General features: G+C 55.9%; 1 protein-coding gene across 1 annotated transcript; it reads left to right on the forward strand.

Annotated features, from left to right (window-relative positions):
• Nucleotides 1–2,713: 2,713 nt before the first annotated feature.
• On the forward strand, nt 2,714–16,437 carry Slc7a10 (solute carrier family 7 member 10). The gene is made up of 11 exons (XM_026391219.2): nt 2,714–2,870; nt 10,686–10,890; nt 12,650–12,801; nt 13,025–13,150; nt 13,220–13,373; nt 14,111–14,234; nt 14,319–14,422; nt 14,746–14,842; nt 15,065–15,214; nt 15,872–16,049; nt 16,304–16,437. Exons 1-11 carry the CDS (start codon nt 2,720–2,722, stop codon nt 16,435–16,437), a joined length of 1,575 nt encoding a protein of 524 aa, XP_026247004.2. The 5' UTR covers nt 2,714–2,719.
• The last annotated feature ends 91 nt before the right edge of the window (nt 16,438–16,528 follow it).

Consider the following 16,528-nt stretch of genomic DNA (forward strand, 5'->3'; position numbering starts at 1 on the left):
TTAGTTTCACTGGTGTTTTTCGTTTCCGTATAGGAATTGTATTCATCATTCACTAGGTTTATTTTTAGGCACTTGATTTTTATGTTATTATAGATTTCATTTTCTAATTGTTGCTGGTATAAAGAAATACAATTAGTTTTTGATATTGAATTTGTATCCAGTGACTTTACTAACTGAACATATCAACTTACTTACAGTTTTTTAAAATTTTTTTTTATATATCCAATCATGTCACATGTGAATGACAGTTTTATGGCTTCTTTTCGTATCTTCAAACTTTACTCTTTTTTCCTGCCTTATTACACTGGCTAGGATCTCCAATACAGAATTATACTGATGAGTGTCAGCATCCCTTCTCACTTCCAATCTCAGTGGAAAAGCATTAAAGAATTCACCATTAAGTGTGATGATAGTTGCAGAGTTTCCGTTTTCTGCTTCTTAGGGATTTGTTCTTAAGTAGATAGCTTTACTGAATAAAGGAAGTTCTTTCCTGCTTCTTGCTAAGAGTTTGTTTGTTTAAATCATGAATGAATGGTTTTGCTATTCTACCCAGAGAGTCCTATAATTCACTTTTTTTTTCTCTGCTAACTGGGGTATCATACTGATTGATTTGGGGGTGTCAAACTAATCTTGGTAACCCTTTGTTCCCATTGGCATTTGCAGGTTTAGTTGAATGACAATAAAATGGTCTCCTGAGCCATGTGTTGAAAAAAATACATGCAAGCTCCATCCAGCACAGAGTCTTAGGTTCTTGTTTCCCTCAAGCACAAACTCCCCGTCTAGGTTCTAAAAGAGGATCACGCCTGAAAAACCACAGGCCTCTGGCCCAAGCCTTGAGGCTCGTGCTAGCCCCTCTGCAACCAGTCCCTGAGGGCACTACCTCTAGCTGGATCCTCAACCCTAGGGCTAAAACAGGCACGGTAGGGGTCAGTCTCCTGGGACTGGGGCCTGGTAGAGGCCCCAGGTCCCTACCACCTGGTCGGTCCTGAGTGTTCCAGGCCAGGGCTGCTCCCCCATCCCACCCTGAGACAGACTCCTTTAAGAGAGTCAGCTGCTGAACGCGTCTCTGGGGCGGGAGGCTGAAGTCGCCAAGAATGTCGGGCTCCGACGACAACGGGGAGTGCGGAGGGCGAAGGATGCAGCTTTGCCTGGTGGCCTCCCCCTTCCAATCCCCCCAGCACATCCACCCAGGGTTCTCCGGCTTCAACGCTTACTCTCGGGTCCCCACCCCAACTTCGAAGTTCCCTCTGGCCAGCAAATCGCCACGGTCCTTCGCTGTCCCCCGCACCTCGCCCCCCAGCCACGCTCCCACCTCCGTGCTCTGCCGGGAGCCCAGAACCCGACCAGACCCTGGTTCCATTTCAAATCCACTCTGCCGTGGTCGCACCCCTGCCGGGCCCCACAAACTCGGAGGCAGCGACTGGGGGCAGTGCCCGGCGCTCGGCTCGGCCTCATCCACATGCAGGGGACGGCGCGTCGCGGCGGCCGCCAGAAAGAGACAAAGGCTGTTCCGCCGCCGGCCGCGCAGTGCCAGCCTCGCCCCGCCCGCCGCCCCGGTGGCCCCGACGCGGCCCCCCTGACTCTGCCGGGTGGGTCGGGCTGCACGGTCCGGACAGCTTCCGAGAGGAGGTAGCCTCCCTCGAGTCCTTCCCATCAGACCTTTTCCCGACCACAGCCACCTTTTCGGCGTCACCAGGGCCCTTCAAGTGGCCTGGCCACTGTGAGCAGGGCTGGTCCACGCCGAGCCTGCCCCAGAGTTACAGTCGGCCGAGTCCTCATTCTGACCTGTGACCAGGAGCGTGCCATGATCGATGGGGACCTAAAGCCAGATGCAGGCCAGAGCCAGGGGGTGGGGGCGCTCTCCGAAATTCCCACGAGGCCTTGGGTCACTCCCTGGATTAGGGTTGGGGATTCCGAAGCCTTCACCTTAATCCTGTCTCCCCAGGCCTTTGATCAGGACCCCGCCCCAGAATCTCATGACCCTGCTCCCCCAACCCAGAAGAGTTATGGGGTGCAGCCGCCACCCCTACCACGGTCTCAACACCTGGAGGCCAAGAAGGCGTGAGAAAGGGTGTGTGTCTGGACCCTTTCTCAAGTGTGTCACTTGCCCCGTCTTGGGTACCTGTCTCTGGACCTCAGCTTTCACCCGTAGAATGGACACATACGTATGCGCACGAGCGCGCGCGCGCACACACACACACACACACACACACACACACACACTAATTGGGGGCGTGTCTGAATAGGGCGCACTGGCATGCAGTGGGTTCCCAATAATACAGACAGCTGTCACTGTAGCCTTTCCTCAGCCTCCTGAGGGCAGGAATGGTTTTGATTTTGAGCTCTTCTTCCCCACCCCACACCACCACTGGATGCAACTGAGGCGACGGGAGGGCTCCTTCTTTCACTCAATGGGAAGTTCTCCCTAGGTCTATCTCAAGTTCTCTCCTTCCCAGACCAGGATGGGGGGGGAGGGGAAGTTCCCTTTAAGGGCCATGGGGGAGGGGGCTGCCGGCCGGCCCTCCTTCCGCCCCTCCCTGGCCCCCCTCCGCCTGGGGGGACCAAAGTCCGGGCCCCGCGCCAGCGCATGCGCCCGCCTGTGGGCGCTGTCCCGGCTGCGAGGGCTGCGAGCGCACCGACAGACAGACCGACCGACGGACCCGCAGTCCGCCGGACAGACGGGGCAGCGCAGGGAGCCGGGACGTGGCGGGACAGCGATATGACCGGCCACATACAACAGCCAAGTGGGCGCGGGAACCCCGGTCCTGCGCCCTCGCCTTCCCCCGGCCCGGGCCCCGGCCCTGGCGCTTCGGAGAGGGTAGCGCTCAAGAAGGAGATCGGACTGGTGAGCGCCTGTACCATCATCGTCGGTGAGCAGGGCCCGAGGCGGGTGGGTGCCCTGGACTGCAGGGCCAAGGCTGAGGGGGCATGCAAGCAGCTCCAAACCAGGGGCACCCCATCTCCTGGTGTTCTTACGGGTCTGGTTCACAGGGACCACCGGAAAGCAGAGGCTGGGAGCACCTGCGGGCCTGGAGCGCATAAAGCCCTGCACCGAGGTTCAGAGATTTTTGCTCCCACCTCCTTGGCCGCCCTGAAAATTTGCAGCTCAGGAAGTTGTGGGTCCCCTCCACCGCTGGAACCCTCCTTCAGCCTTTACCTCCTAATCGGTCTTCGACAAGGCCATTTGCTCTGTTTGCTCGAGTATGAAATGGAATTGATGACTATAGTCTTGCCTCTAGTGCAGGAGCTGGGCAAGTTCTGGGTTATGGGTCAGCGTGAATCCCTACTGTTTGCTGGGTCCAGGTACCATGCAGAGTGAGTGATCTGGTCTTGGAAAGCAGGCAGAATTGCAGGTAGGCTGGACAGGTAGAGCCTGCACAGAGGAAAAATAGGTTCAGAGCATGTAAATTACTACCAGGTTTGGCAGCTGGAACCAGGGGAAGGAAGTGGAATAGCCCACGGCTGGGGACAGTAGTGGGCAGACCAACCCTGCAGAAGGGCCACCTGCTCCCTGGCTGGGATCTCAATGCACACCCCATGGCCTGGCCTGCTGAACCCCAGCTTCCACTTGTGCATGAATCTGTGTGCCCCCAGTGCCCTGTCCGCTTCCACATAGGGGCTTCTGGGTAGGCAGGGTGGTGGAATTTTCTCCTTCTGTCTCAAGATGTGAATACTTACTTCTTCTGGGAACCAGGCTAACTCAGCCCAAGTGTCTCTGAGCCCTCCTGAGGGACATTTTCTGTTCCCTGCACCCAGAAGATATAGGCTTGGGGGATGAATTCCTGGGGCCTTACCCCCTGTGACTGGTCCCCAGTCAGTGGGAGCTGCTTGTTCACCATTACCCTTCTACCCTCAGATTCCTGGAGATGGAGGAAGTTTGAGGGGCTCAACAGGGCAGAACTAGTGTCTTCACCTCCTCTGCTCTGCCCCCATATTAGAAGCTCCAGGGCCACAGCTGCAGTCTGGCTCTTGGCTATGCCCTACCCTCACATTGAGAGTTGTCCCTGAACACAATCCCAGGCAGGTGGCTCCACTGTCTCTCCTGCTTCTTCTAGAATCCTATCTCCCAGGAGCTGGCCCTGACCTGGCCCTGGGAGCTTCCTGGCCTAGGTGCCTCTGACTATCTGCTAGAAAGAAGGGCTGGTTCTGGGAATTGGGTCAGAGTACTTGTTAGAGCTTTGCTCCAGCCCATGCCTTCTCTGTTCTCTAGGAAGGGAAAACTGAGATGGGCACTAAGGGTCCCATCTCTCCCCATTCACTACTCCAGGGCCCACCTACCCCACTCAGCCTCCCATCCTGGGTGGGCCCATTTTCTCTGCGTCACTAACCTGGGAAGTCTAGTCAAAGTCAAAAGTCTGCAAAGTATCATATTTTAGCATTCCACATCTTCCGAATTTATGTCCTGCTTTATAATCTATCCTTGTTTATTATTGGTTGCTTAACTGATTTCCCAAACTTCCGAAGTTCATCCCAGGAGATCCTGTAATTCACTCCTTTATTATATATTCTCTGTCCCATCCCAGGCTGAAGAGTAAGAATTTCAGGAATGAGGAGATATGGAAGAACTGGCTCTAGGCAGCAGTGAGACTCCACCTGAAATACGTTTAGCTGGTAAAAAAACAAAGCTTGTGGGGGGACTAATCCAAACCAGAGTAAATCAAGCCAGCTGGGCAGGACTGTGCAGGACAGCACAATCACATCCAACCACTGTTCAGAGAATCACTTCTTTTTACATTATAAAAACACGTTCTTCCTCTCCTCCTTTAAGTCTCATGCCCACCTTACAAGATGGAAATTTTTGTACCCATTATACAAATGTAGAAACTGAGGTTGGAAGTTAAGTGACATTGCTGCAAGTTGTGGGCTCAAGATTTGGAACCAGATCAGGATTCAACCCTCTCTGTTCAGTGCCCTTCACACCGAGCTGAGCAAAGTTGGGGCTAGACTCAGAGCCCTTGATTGGGAAGGCTTGGGCTTGAGCTGCAGGCTCATCCAACAAAGGTAGATTGAGCTCTCCACTCCATTATGGAGATACAAATAGATGGGGAGGGACGCTGGGTCTCTCTGGCAGCGGTACATAGAGGGCCTCTCATCTTGACTTAGGGACTTCAGCCATCTGCCTCACGTGATCCATAACCAAAGAAGAGATGTGCTTGACCCAGCAGAGGGGTCACCCTGGGTCTGCTGACCAGGTTCTTCCTCCACTCTGTTCCTGTGACTTGGATGTTCAGTTCATGTAGGTGTTTGGGGATCAGGCTCAAGTATATTCAGGGACTCAGGAAGTAACTTAACAAACTTCATCTTCCCAGGAGCCAATCCCAGTTCCTCCAGTCTCTGTCAGGTCCTGGTAATGGTCTCTAGGGCTGGAATTTAGCTGGGCTGCTCAGAGAGGATGGGCCTCTGCAGAACCCCAGCCCCTCCTCACTAGGAGCCAGAAGAGACGTAAAACTACATAGGAGTCTATCCACGTGTCACCAACGCCCCATGTACAGATGAGGAAACTGAGGACCCTAGGCTGCAACCTGCCCAGGGTCACATGTCCTTGAGGCATTCTGGGACACTTTTGGAGGACAGGATGATCCAACTACAAGGATGGGGACCTGCCAACCCTTGATACATTCGTTCATCTATCCAGTAGTGCTGGGCACCACCTAAGAGGGGACAAGGCAGAGGAGGAATTCCTCTCCTCCTAGAGCAGACATAACAACAGCAAACAAACCCGCGAGCCAAACGTGTGGCCAAGGGGTCATGAGAAGCACTGAGACCAGACAACTGAGCCGGGAGGACGACCTGAAGTGCTGGGAGGGGGGGTGGAAGGGTGGAGATGAGTGAGGAGGTGGGTAGGGTTTGTGTGAGGCTTCGCAAAGAGTGATAGGAGTCTGCCTTTTTCTCCTTAGGAGGTGGGAGCCCTGGAAGGGTTTGGAAGAAGAGGAGTGGGAAGACTTACTGCACTCCCTATGGAGGAGATCCTGTGAGGATAGGAAGGCCAGGCAGGAAGCCACTTGAGTCACCTGGACAAGAGGCAGTGGTGGCTCAGAGCAGGGTGGCAGCTGTGGAGGGGCTGAGTGTGGGGTGTGGAAGAAAGAGAAAGGTCAGGGATGACACAAGGTTGGGGTGTGAGCAGTTGGGAGGATGGTTTGTGATGGATTGATTGATCAGGGAAGATGAGGAGAAGAGCAGGTTCAAGGAAAGGGGACACAAAAGTCAGGAAATGCTGTTTTGAACATGTCAAGTGTGAGACGCCTATTTGTTTGGTACACAGGCTGAGTTTGGTAAAACGGTGCATGGTAGGGATATGAATTTGGGATTTGCCAACAGAAGCCAGGGGGCTGGATGAGATCACCAAGGGAATGATCAAGGCCACTCAGTGTTTAGAAGTCAGACAAGAAAAGGGACCAACAAGAAAGAGCTACCAGCCAGGTACAAGGATCAGGAGGTGGAGTAAAAAGAGGGTGATCACTCCGTCACAGGCCACTGAGGAGTCAAGTAAGATGTGGGCTAGGGCTTGACTGATGGATTCGGCAATGTGGAGCTCACTGGGGACCATGACAAGACTCAGCCTGGAGGCGGGGCACAGGCAACATTTCCTAAGCCAGGCAGGAGGCACTGAGGTAGGCAGAGGCTCTATGCTCTGCTCATCCCTTCTCTCCACAGGAAAATGGGTTAGGCTGGAGGTGCCTGCCAGCAAATTAGTGATTCTAGTCACGTCCTAGATGTCCCCACTCACTGCCTTGGGGTACTACCAGGGCCTCAGTGGGAGCATCTGTCATTCCAGGGAGGTACCTGACACATGCTTACTGTGAGGACACAAGGACATTTGTGTACTTGGGGGACATGCTTCACCCAGGTCTCAGTAGAGTTCTGGCTGCTCACGCCAGGGTGTTGGGAGTCCATGGGACTCAGGTCTCCCAGGGAAAGGCTAAGTGTCTTGGGTGGGGTCTCCAAGGTAGATGACAGAGCGGGATCCATAAGCCATTTCCATGGTCTTTCAGACAGGGTCAAACATGCCAGCCCTTCCTGGCCATTCTCCTGGCACCATGACAGTGGAGCAGGGTTCAGGTTCTAGAGCCAATGGAAGCATCCTGTGGGTAGTGTTGACCTGGAGAGAGGGCTGCCCAAGAGTGGGATGTTCTGCCTTGAGCAGAGTGTTTCCTTGGGCCCAATACAGATGTGCCAGGTGCATCCTCTCTGCCAAAGTCAGGGTCAGACTAGAGCTCTCTGCTGTCCGCTAGTCCAGTGGCCCCACCTGGAAACTGGGGAAACTGAGTCTCAGAAGGGCAGTACTGATCTGAGGTCATGTGGCTGACTCCTCCATGTTTCTAGGGATAAGGTTACAGCCAGTGTCCTGTCCTGGCTTGACTTCCCCACCCCTCCCCAAATCCGACTGTCTATTCCCACAACACACACCCCACGGGCAGGCGGCTCCTTCTACCAACCAGACCTCCATGGCCCACTCCTGCGACCTCCGCAGTCTGCTGCTGCCTCCCAGAAATAGGTCAGCACGCACAGCAGCACCCGCAGGGAACAATGGCCCTTTCTTCATTCCTCCAAGGAGCTGGGTAAGCCCCATCAGGCCAAACATCTTAATGTGATAAAAAACCACCCAGGAAAGGCTCAAGGAAGAAGGGCGGGAGGAGGAGACTCAAGGGAGGCCTGCTAGCCGGGGAAACTTGCATCTGACCTCTTGCCTGGCCTAGCAGCCTGCTGGGAGGACCTACAGGGACCAGGTGTCCCATCAGGTAGAGAGGAACATGGAGGCCTCAGGACCAGCATCCCTCTGGTTGTCGATCAGATACCCAACAAGATGCTCAGCAGTATCTCTTGGCCCATCTGACTTCCTCTTAGGCCAAGTTCCTGCTTCTCTTTTTTCCTGAAGAGTAGGATTCCTCAAGGGCTGGACTTGTCCACTGCTGTTGCCCTCATTGGGCAGATCTGCTGGGCCTGAACACAGGGTCTAAGGAAGGAGATCTGAGCAAGGAGGCCTGAGCTCATCACCAACACCAGGAGGAGCTCGGCAGGCCCTTGGGTGACAGTCCATGTAGCTCCAGCAGTTCCTCCTCTATTCGAGCACCCGAGGGCTCCCAGCCCTGTCCTCAGCATCCTCCTTCCTCCTGATCCTCTGCCACTCATCAAGCCCACCCTGAGCATGAGCCTTCAGGCCCACAGGGAGAGGCCCTTGAGGACCTCAGAGACACTGGTTTGCTCAGATGGTCCTTTGAGCCACAGGGGAAGAAGTATTGAATGGTAGCCCGAAGCCACATGTCCAAAACAATCGTGGTCCTCCCTGCCACCACCGCTACCCACCCCCAGAAACCAGCATCTGAGCCCCAGCCACTTGGCACCTGAATAATGCTCTGCCTTTTTCAGACCCCAGCTCCGGAAGGTGAGGTACAAGGTGTGGCTCCCCCAAGGATGAGATCTGTGAGGCTCAGCCAGGCTGAGCTATGTACAGGGGTGGGGTCTCCACGGGGTGGGTGGCTCAGGGCCCTGGATGCCCCCAGCTCCAACATCCCCGGCTCCTTTCGAGGCCACCCAGCCCCCGCTGGCTTCCAACCTCACTGGCTTTTGGCAAATCCTGCTCCGCCAGGTCCTGAGAACTGCTGCCGGATGGAGCCAACTCAAAGGCCCTTTGGAAAACCCACAGCCCACCCAGGCCCAGGGCCCATCGCGGTGGGTGCAGGAGGTGGCCCCTCTCCCCTGTCCCCCAGAAGCAGATCAAGGGCGCAGCTTACCTCGGGGGCTTGAGGCACAGGAATTATTTCGTCCTTATCTGGATGTATTTAGGGCTCCTGGGATGTGACCAGAAAACCAAATGGGGCTCTCGTGGCCGTCCAGACTAGAAATCTGTGTCGACCGGGGACGGGGGTGAGGGGTAGCACCGTGGACAAGGAGTGAATGCAGATTGGAGGCCTCAGCTGTGTCCTCGTCCAGCCCCGCCTATGGGTTTGGCAGGTGGAGCGGGCAGATTCAGCCTTGATGGATGTGTGACCCCCTCCCTGGCCCCACCAGGTGGGAGTGATCCTTATCCAGGGGCGCTGAGCCCCAGGTCTCACCAGGGCTGTTTCTGTCCATGTGGCCTGTGGGTCTGGGGCTCTTTCCTCTTGGGCAGACCCGAGTGCAGATCTCTAATGAAGCTACCTGATTCATTGGCAGGATGGTGAGATCCACGTGAGCAGCCAGAGCCCTACTCCTTTCTAATTGCCAGGGAGCTCAGGGCTGAACAGAGGCTGAGTCTCACTCACCCTGGGAGTCTGCTGTGCAGGCCACAGCTCATCTCTGAACATTTCCCACTGTTTCGGGAAGCAGAGGGGCACATCTCGTTTCCACTCCCAGACATCTGGAGGCCACGGGAGCAGCCCCCTCTGCCCACATCCTTCGAAGACCCAGAAGGATGAGTCTTTGGCCCCAGCACAGGTCAGGCCTTCCAGAACTGTGGCAGATTCCATTTGCATGGGATCTCAGGAGCTTGCAACTCCTTCACTCCTCCTCAGAGACCCCCAGGAGGGGAGGGAGGGCTGAGTGGGGCCTGGTGCCCTCACTTCACAGACAAGGAAATTAGTCCTTCATGTCAAGGTCTGGATGCCACTCTGGGCATCGGGCTGTGTAGTCGCCCATCAGTTTACTCAGCACATGCCTTCTGAGCACCTGCAGGGCGTGGGGCCGTGGGGTGATAAGGCAAGGCAGAGTGGGTGACTGCTGAGGAGGGAGGAGCTACGCACAGGGCCACACAGGGACACGCGACACATCTGGCAACAGCTGTAAATGAGCTGGGGGCCTCGCGTGGTGTGCCTCCCTAAGCCCTCATCACAACCCTGTTTTACAGGTAGGACCAAGGAGGTCAGCAGGAGGACCTTCCCACCTGAGCAGGGAGCAGGCCCAGGCCTTCCGAGCCCAGCTGGGTTTCACATTGTGTAATCCGGGGCAGACCCAAGGGGAATGGCAGGCAGCCTGTGTACAGACCCCAGACTGGGCTGCCATGGCCTGACCCACCCCTGCCCTGACAACTCCTGGCCCTGAAGATGCACCAGTTGCTCTGCCTCACCCCACTGGCCCTTGCCCAGAACTGGAAACATGTGAACAGATCCAAGAAACCAGGTCTCTTCAGAGTCTATGTCCACAGCCTGGGTTCGAGGTCAAGGAGGGGCTCCCTGATAGGGAAAAGGGAAACAGAAGCTACAGAAACCTAGAGTGAGGCTGTGAGGTGGGCAGAGGACCCCGCACCTGGTTCAGGCAAGGAGGGCTCTATGCAGCAGGTTGAAAGGAGGACAGATGGCCGGAGGCTGGCATGACAAGACTGGGGACCTGAGCTAGAGGGGGTCCATGTGGAGATGCACAGGAGTGGCCACCCTGTCGTGGTTCAGGTGTGGGGCCCCTCCCTTTGCTGACTCCCTCTCCTGCAGGAGTAGGAGAGTGGACAGAAACTCAGGACCTGTCTCTGGCTGGCTGGACAAGGTGCCATTTCCCATGCCAGGGACTGAGCAGGAGGCTGATGATGAACCCGGAATGGGCCTTGCTGGGTTCGAGGGGCCCAGTGGCATCCACACGTCTCCAGCACCCCCCACCCCACTCCTCCTCCAGGGAGCACCCAGGCTTCCTTCCTCAATGCAGTATCCGGACTCCCATAGAGAAGGCTGGGCTGCTAAAGGGGGGTCCCAGGTCTGATGCCCCCCATCTCTCCCCTACAGGGAACATCATTGGCTCTGGCATCTTCATCTCACCCAAGGGTGTCCTTGAGCACTCGGGCTCCGTGGGTCTGGCCCTCTTCGTCTGGGTCCTGGGTGGGGGCGTGACAGCTCTGGGCTCTCTCTGCTATGCAGAGCTGGGAGTTGCCATCCCCAAGTCCGGCGGGGACTACGCCTACGTCACAGAGATCTTCGGGGGCCTGGCTGGGTGAGTGCGGGGCTCTGGTGGGGTCGGGGACAGTTTCTCTGAAATAGGACGGCTCTCGAACCCTGGGCCTCAGTCTCCTCTTCTACTTCCCATATTACAGGAAAGTGGATGGAAAGAAGGGGCGAGGGTGTCTGGTAGCCTTCTGAGGCCAAGGTGGGTGGCACCTATGCTTACCCCACTCCATGGGTGTCTGCTGACCCCTTGACCTCTCTGTGTCTCCGTTTAAATAGAGATTCCCCTAAGTCCCACTGCTTAGGAGGGAGGAACCCTTTACTATCTGAAACCTTTAGACAATGCTGGTACCCAGGCCAGGAGGGCTTTGATTTTAGTAAATCCATCTGCTCCATGAGGAGAGGGAGAAGCATGATATCCTCCTCCTCCCAGACCCTGCCACGGGTCCCCCTCACACAGCTTCCTGACATTCTTTATTCATCCATGAACATTTGCTGAGCACCTGCTTTGAGTTAAGGGCTGGGGATGCTGCAATAAACAGTTCTGTTCCTCTCCTCAAATTGCTCACAAAGCAGAGACGAACAGCCCCTCGAATGTGACATGACCCAGAGGACCCTTGCTTCGAAGGTGTGGGCAAGAGGCAGCAGCCACCGAACAGAGAACAGGGTGCATGTCCCCCAGGGAAGGCTCCCAGGAAAATCCACATTTGCACCAAGCCTAGGAAGGCTAGAGTCTTTCTAGGCTTCCTGGCCTAGGAGGAGGGCATTTGGTGGGAGCAAGCACAGAGGGCCTGGTGGCCTGGCCAGTGCAGACTGTCTGCTGTAGCTAGAGGTGAGATCAGGTCCCTGACAGGCACCAGGGCTTGAAGGAGATGGGGGCTTGGAGTTGTTGCAATTGTCCAGAGTCCTGCCAAGGATCTTAAAGGTACAGGCAGATACAAAAATAATTTAGAAGCCTAATTCAGGAGGACTGGTAAGATCAGGTGTATACAGCAGGTTGATAACCATTGTCCCGCTTGAGAGGCTTCATAGATGATGGTCCCTGGGATGGGGAGGGGAGATCAGTGTGGGGATTCTCAAGTTGCAGTGGTGTGTGTGGCATGTGCAGGGGGGTGAGGTCTTGGATGGAGGATCTGGAGCTCATAGGAAGGGTCCAGGCTGAAGTTACAAAGTTTGATTCTGAATGACTTGGGCCAGAAGTTCTGAACTTGGCAACTCTGCATGAAACCCTGGCAGGGCATGCACACCCCTGTGGATGTGTCTGTGACTATTCATCTTTCAGGGAGAAGGTTCTCAAAGGGCTGGGACTCAAAGAAATAGAAGAATCACTTTGTGGCCCTGGAGAGAACACCGAGAGAGAGAGAAAAGGGTCAGGACCCATAGTCACCCAGCATGGAGGAGAGTTTAGAGGGGACATCCAGCAAGGAAGGACTATCAAGCTAGAATGTCCCAGAAGCGGAGGAGGGAGGGCTGTGCCAAGAAAGGGTAGGAGAGCTTAGTGACCCAGGAGTTCTGGTGTTCCTGATAAGGTACTCCCCATCCTCAAGGGTAGACCAGGTCCTAGGATCTAGGACCTAGAACACCAAGGCAGACCTTCCCATGGGAGTAGGCAGAGACCCTGGGAACAGAGCCCCCAGCCCACCCTGCGCCCCCTGCAGAGGTGAGATTCTAGTAAGAGAGACATAAATCATGATTCCCCACTACCAGCCCCCCCCCCACACACACAGGCAGGGCCCCTTTCAGGGTCCACTTCCCACAGACCAAAGGTCCTGGAGAGGCTGTGCCACCCTGGCCTTTGCTCCTTCCAGATTCCTGCTGCTCTGGAGTGCCGTCCTCATCATGTACCCCACCAGCCTGGCTGTCATCTCCATGACCTTCTCCAACTACGTGCTGCAACCTGTGTTCCCCAACTGCATCCCCCCAGCTACGGCCTCTCGTGTGCTCTCCATGGCCTGCCTGAGTGAGTGGCCCCCTGAGGAGCCTCTGTCCCCAGAGCAGCTGACTGCCCCACACCCCATGCTGCTCTCTGCTCTGGGTGCAGGGACAGACAGATGGGATCTCCCAGCTGTCAGCTCCCTCCAGTGTCATCTTGAGAACCATGTTCTTGCATTCTGGCTGCTGCCTGGGCTGGACCTGCCTGTGGTCCACACGGAGCCACAGGTCCTCCCTGCTTCCCTCCCCAGTGCTCCTGACGTGGGTGAACGGCTCCAGTGTGCGCTGGGCCACACGCATCCAGGACATCTTCACGGGTGGGAAGCTGCTGGCCCTGTCCCTCATCATTGGCATTGGCTTTGTCCAGATCTTCCAAGGTAGGGCCAGGGTGTGGGTGTGGGCAGGGATGGGGGGACCATGCTGATCCCTGATGTCTGGACCCTCAGGACATTTCGAGGAACTGAGGCCCAGCAATGCCTTCACCTTCTGGATGACGCCCTCTGTGGGTCACCTGGCCCTGGCCTTTCTCCAGGGCTCCTTTGCCTTCAGCGGCTGGAACTTCCTCAACTATGTCACCGAGGAGCTGGTTGACCCTCGCAAGTGAGTGAGGCATCTGGCCAGCTAATGGGAGGGGTAGGTCCAGCTAATGGGAGAAGCAGCCTGTCTGCACAGATCTGCTGTTACCTGTGGCTCGGACTGGTCATCTGCTGCCCCGTAGGAACAGTCCTGGAAAGAAAGCCAGGACACTGTGTTCTAGCCTGGTCCCATTCTGTGTGGCTGTGGATGCATCAGAGCCCCTTGCTGGGCTTCAGAAAGACAGAGTATCATCGTCCTGCTTTAAATAGATCCAGTGATTTGCATTTGGCCCAAAATTACACATATGCACACAACATGGTGCCTACAAATGAAGCCAATGACTCTATTTGATACTCAGCCAGGGATCTTTGGGCTGAGACAAATAGAGAATCCCCGGGGGGACCCTAGACCTGCAGACTGGGCTTTAGGGGAACTCATGGGATGGTCCAGGCAAATATTGGCTATATTCAGTTTTCTCCTTATGTGCAAATGTTAGTGAGACCCCACCCTCAGGACGGGACATGGCTTCCTCCTTCATCTGCTCTTTCTCCTCCCAACCTGTGGTCAGAGAGGAGTGGAAGGAAAGGTAGTCAGCAATGTCCTAAGTTACAGTGCTGTCCCCACTCCTGCCCCAACACCCCCAGTGGACCCAGGAGATGAGACTTAATGCTGCTCCTGTTGCTGGGTCCCTTGGCCCCCACCTGGGCCCCAGATGTCCCCCACCAGGGACTGACACTGACTCCCTCCACTGACGCCTCCAGGAACCTACCTCGTGCCATCTTCATCTCTATCCCTCTGGTGACCTTCGTGTACACATTCACCAACGTGGCCTACTTCACCGCCATGTCACCCCAAGAGCTGCTGTCTTCTAACGCAGTGGCTGTGGTGAGTGGGGGCACCTGCCTGATCCCCAGCCCTGCCCCACCCTACCCCAGCCTCATGTGCTGCCTCTCTTCTGTGCCCACTCAGACCTTCGGGGAGAAGCTGCTGGGCTACTTTTCATGGGTCATGCCCGTCTCCGTGGCTCTTTCCACTTTTGGAGGGATCAATGGCTACCTGTTCACCTCCTCCAGGTGACTAGGCTGGGGAGGGGGTTGTCATGGTGAGGCAAGGCAGGTGCCTTGATGTCTGTGAACCGTGCTGGGGACTACTGGAAAGGAAAGCTGAGATGATGACCTGCCAGTTACAAATGTGTGATCCCAACCCTAAGGCAAAGCCAGCAAGAAAGAAGCAGGCTAGCTGAGGGTGAGAGCTGCCCGGTTGGGGCTGCTAGGGCCTGAAGTGAGTCAGAGGTGACAGCTTGAGGGGGACATCAGAGCTGAGATCGGGGATCTAGCTGGTAGGAAAGTGCTGAGGCTGGGCTGACAGCCCCTACCTATTCTGTTCCCACCCCCAGGCTGTGCTTCTCTGGAGCCCGAGAGGGGCACTTGCCGAGCCTGCTAGCAATGATCCATGTCAGACGCTGCACCCCTATCCCTGCCCTCCTTGTCTGTGTAAGTTGGGGGACCCAGGCCAGGCAGCATGTGGAGCCAGGGCCACCCAGCAATGGGGGATTTCTGGACAATGCCAGGGATGGCCATGGTGGACAGCCCATGGAGAATGGGGATGGGGTGGGGATTCATGCCACCTCCCGGCCAGAGTGGGAGAGGCCAGGGCAGCCGGGGAGGGCAGAAGGCAGGTGGGAGGCCAGCTGTCAGCCTCAGGTCCTCTCCCAGTGCGGGGCCACCGCGGTGATCATGCTTGTGGGAGACACGTACACACTCATCAACTACGTGTCCTTCATCAACTACCTCTGCTACGGCGTCACCATCCTGGGCCTGCTTGTTCTGCGCTGGAGGCGGCCAGCACTCCACAGGCCCATCAAGGTGAGGCCCAGGAGAGAAAAGGTAGGCCGATGTGCCAGAAACTGTCAGGGCCATCCTTTCGTCTGAGCTGGGCACCAGGGACAGGGCCAATGACCACAGTGACAGTGACTACACCTTTTGCAGAAGGCTGGGCTTTCTAAGCACTGAAATATCTGCTCCTCCTAACGACCCCACGAGGAGAGTTCTTTGAATACTCCAAGTCTACAGATAGGGAAAATGAGGCTAAGGAACCTACTCAAGGTCACACAGCATCCGCCATCCCATGTGAAAGCAAAAGACAGTAAACCAAGCTAAAAGTAAAAGCCCTCCATTTGCACACAAAGCAAATTGGCGAAGTGCTCAGTGCCTGAAATGTGAACACCCCCCCCCCCCCCCCCGCAAAATAGTTGGACTCCAGCCAAGTGCAAGCAAAAGAAATCCACACACAACAGCTGTGTTGAGGTCAGGGTGGCTGAAAGTGACCAAGGCTCAACAGTTTGGCCAACTGGTCAACCCATGTATTGGCTTCCAGCACAAGGGGCTGCTGGCCAGAGGGGGGACCTCTCAGGCCCCAGCTCCCAGGACAGGAAAGAAAGCTTCAGAGCGGGGGGTTGGGTGTAGGGCAGGAGAGCCACCGGGGATCTTGCACCATCTGCAGTCTCGTCCGTCCTTCCGCAGGTGAACCTGCTGGTCCCCGTGGCGTACCTGGTATTCTGGGCATTCCTGCTGGTCTTCAGCTTCATCTCGGAGCCCATGGTCTGTGGGGTTGGCGTCATCATCATCCTCACAGGGGTGCCCATTTTCTTCCTGGGAGTGTTCTGGAGGAGGAAACCAAAGTGTGTACACAGACTCACAGGTGAGCCGGCGGCCTTGCTGAGTGTCCAGGGCTTGGAGAGGGACCCTCTGGGGATCCCGATCCAGAACAGGGTCTCCCAGACGCTCATCTGGTAACAGAGGGTCCAGCCCCTTCCACATGTCTCCCCAAGATGTGGCCAAAGAGGGAGAAGCGCCCCAAAGACCCCTGCCCAGGGGAGGTGTCCAGAGGTGGGGTCACCCCTTGTCCCAAAGGATCAGATCCCAAGGTCCATCTGCCCCTCTGTCTGTCCTCAGAGTCCATGACACGCTGGGGCCAGGAGTTGTGTTTCGTGGTTTACCCCCAGTGCTCCCCCGAGGAGGAGGAGGAAAATGGCCCCTACCAGACCTTCCCACTGCCGGCCACGGACAAGCCCTTAAAGACACAATGAGACATTGGTAGAGACTGAAGCAGCTGTTTCTGTTTACATGTTGTTTATTGAGGAGGTGTTTTTGCAAAAACTTTTTTTTTTTTCCGGAAAG

The sequence above is a fragment of the Urocitellus parryii genome, chromosome 15 (genome assembly GCF_045843805.1).
Source record: "Urocitellus parryii isolate mUroPar1 chromosome 15, mUroPar1.hap1, whole genome shotgun sequence".
Lineage (NCBI taxonomy): Eukaryota > Metazoa > Chordata > Mammalia > Rodentia > Sciuridae > Urocitellus > Urocitellus parryii.

Coding starts and splice junctions, on each gene's coding strand:
- Slc7a10 (XM_026391219.2), top strand. CDS start 2,720: ATGACCGGCCACATACAACAGCCAAGTGGGCGCGGGAACCCCGGTCCT. Junction 12,802..13,024: donor GCTCTCCATGGCCTGCCTGA/GTGAGTGGCCCC, acceptor TTCCCTCCCCAG/TGCTCCTGACGTGGGTGAAC. Junction 14,843..15,064: donor TCCCTGCCCTCCTTGTCTGT/GTAAGTTGGGGG, acceptor GTCCTCTCCCAG/TGCGGGGCCACCGCGGTGAT.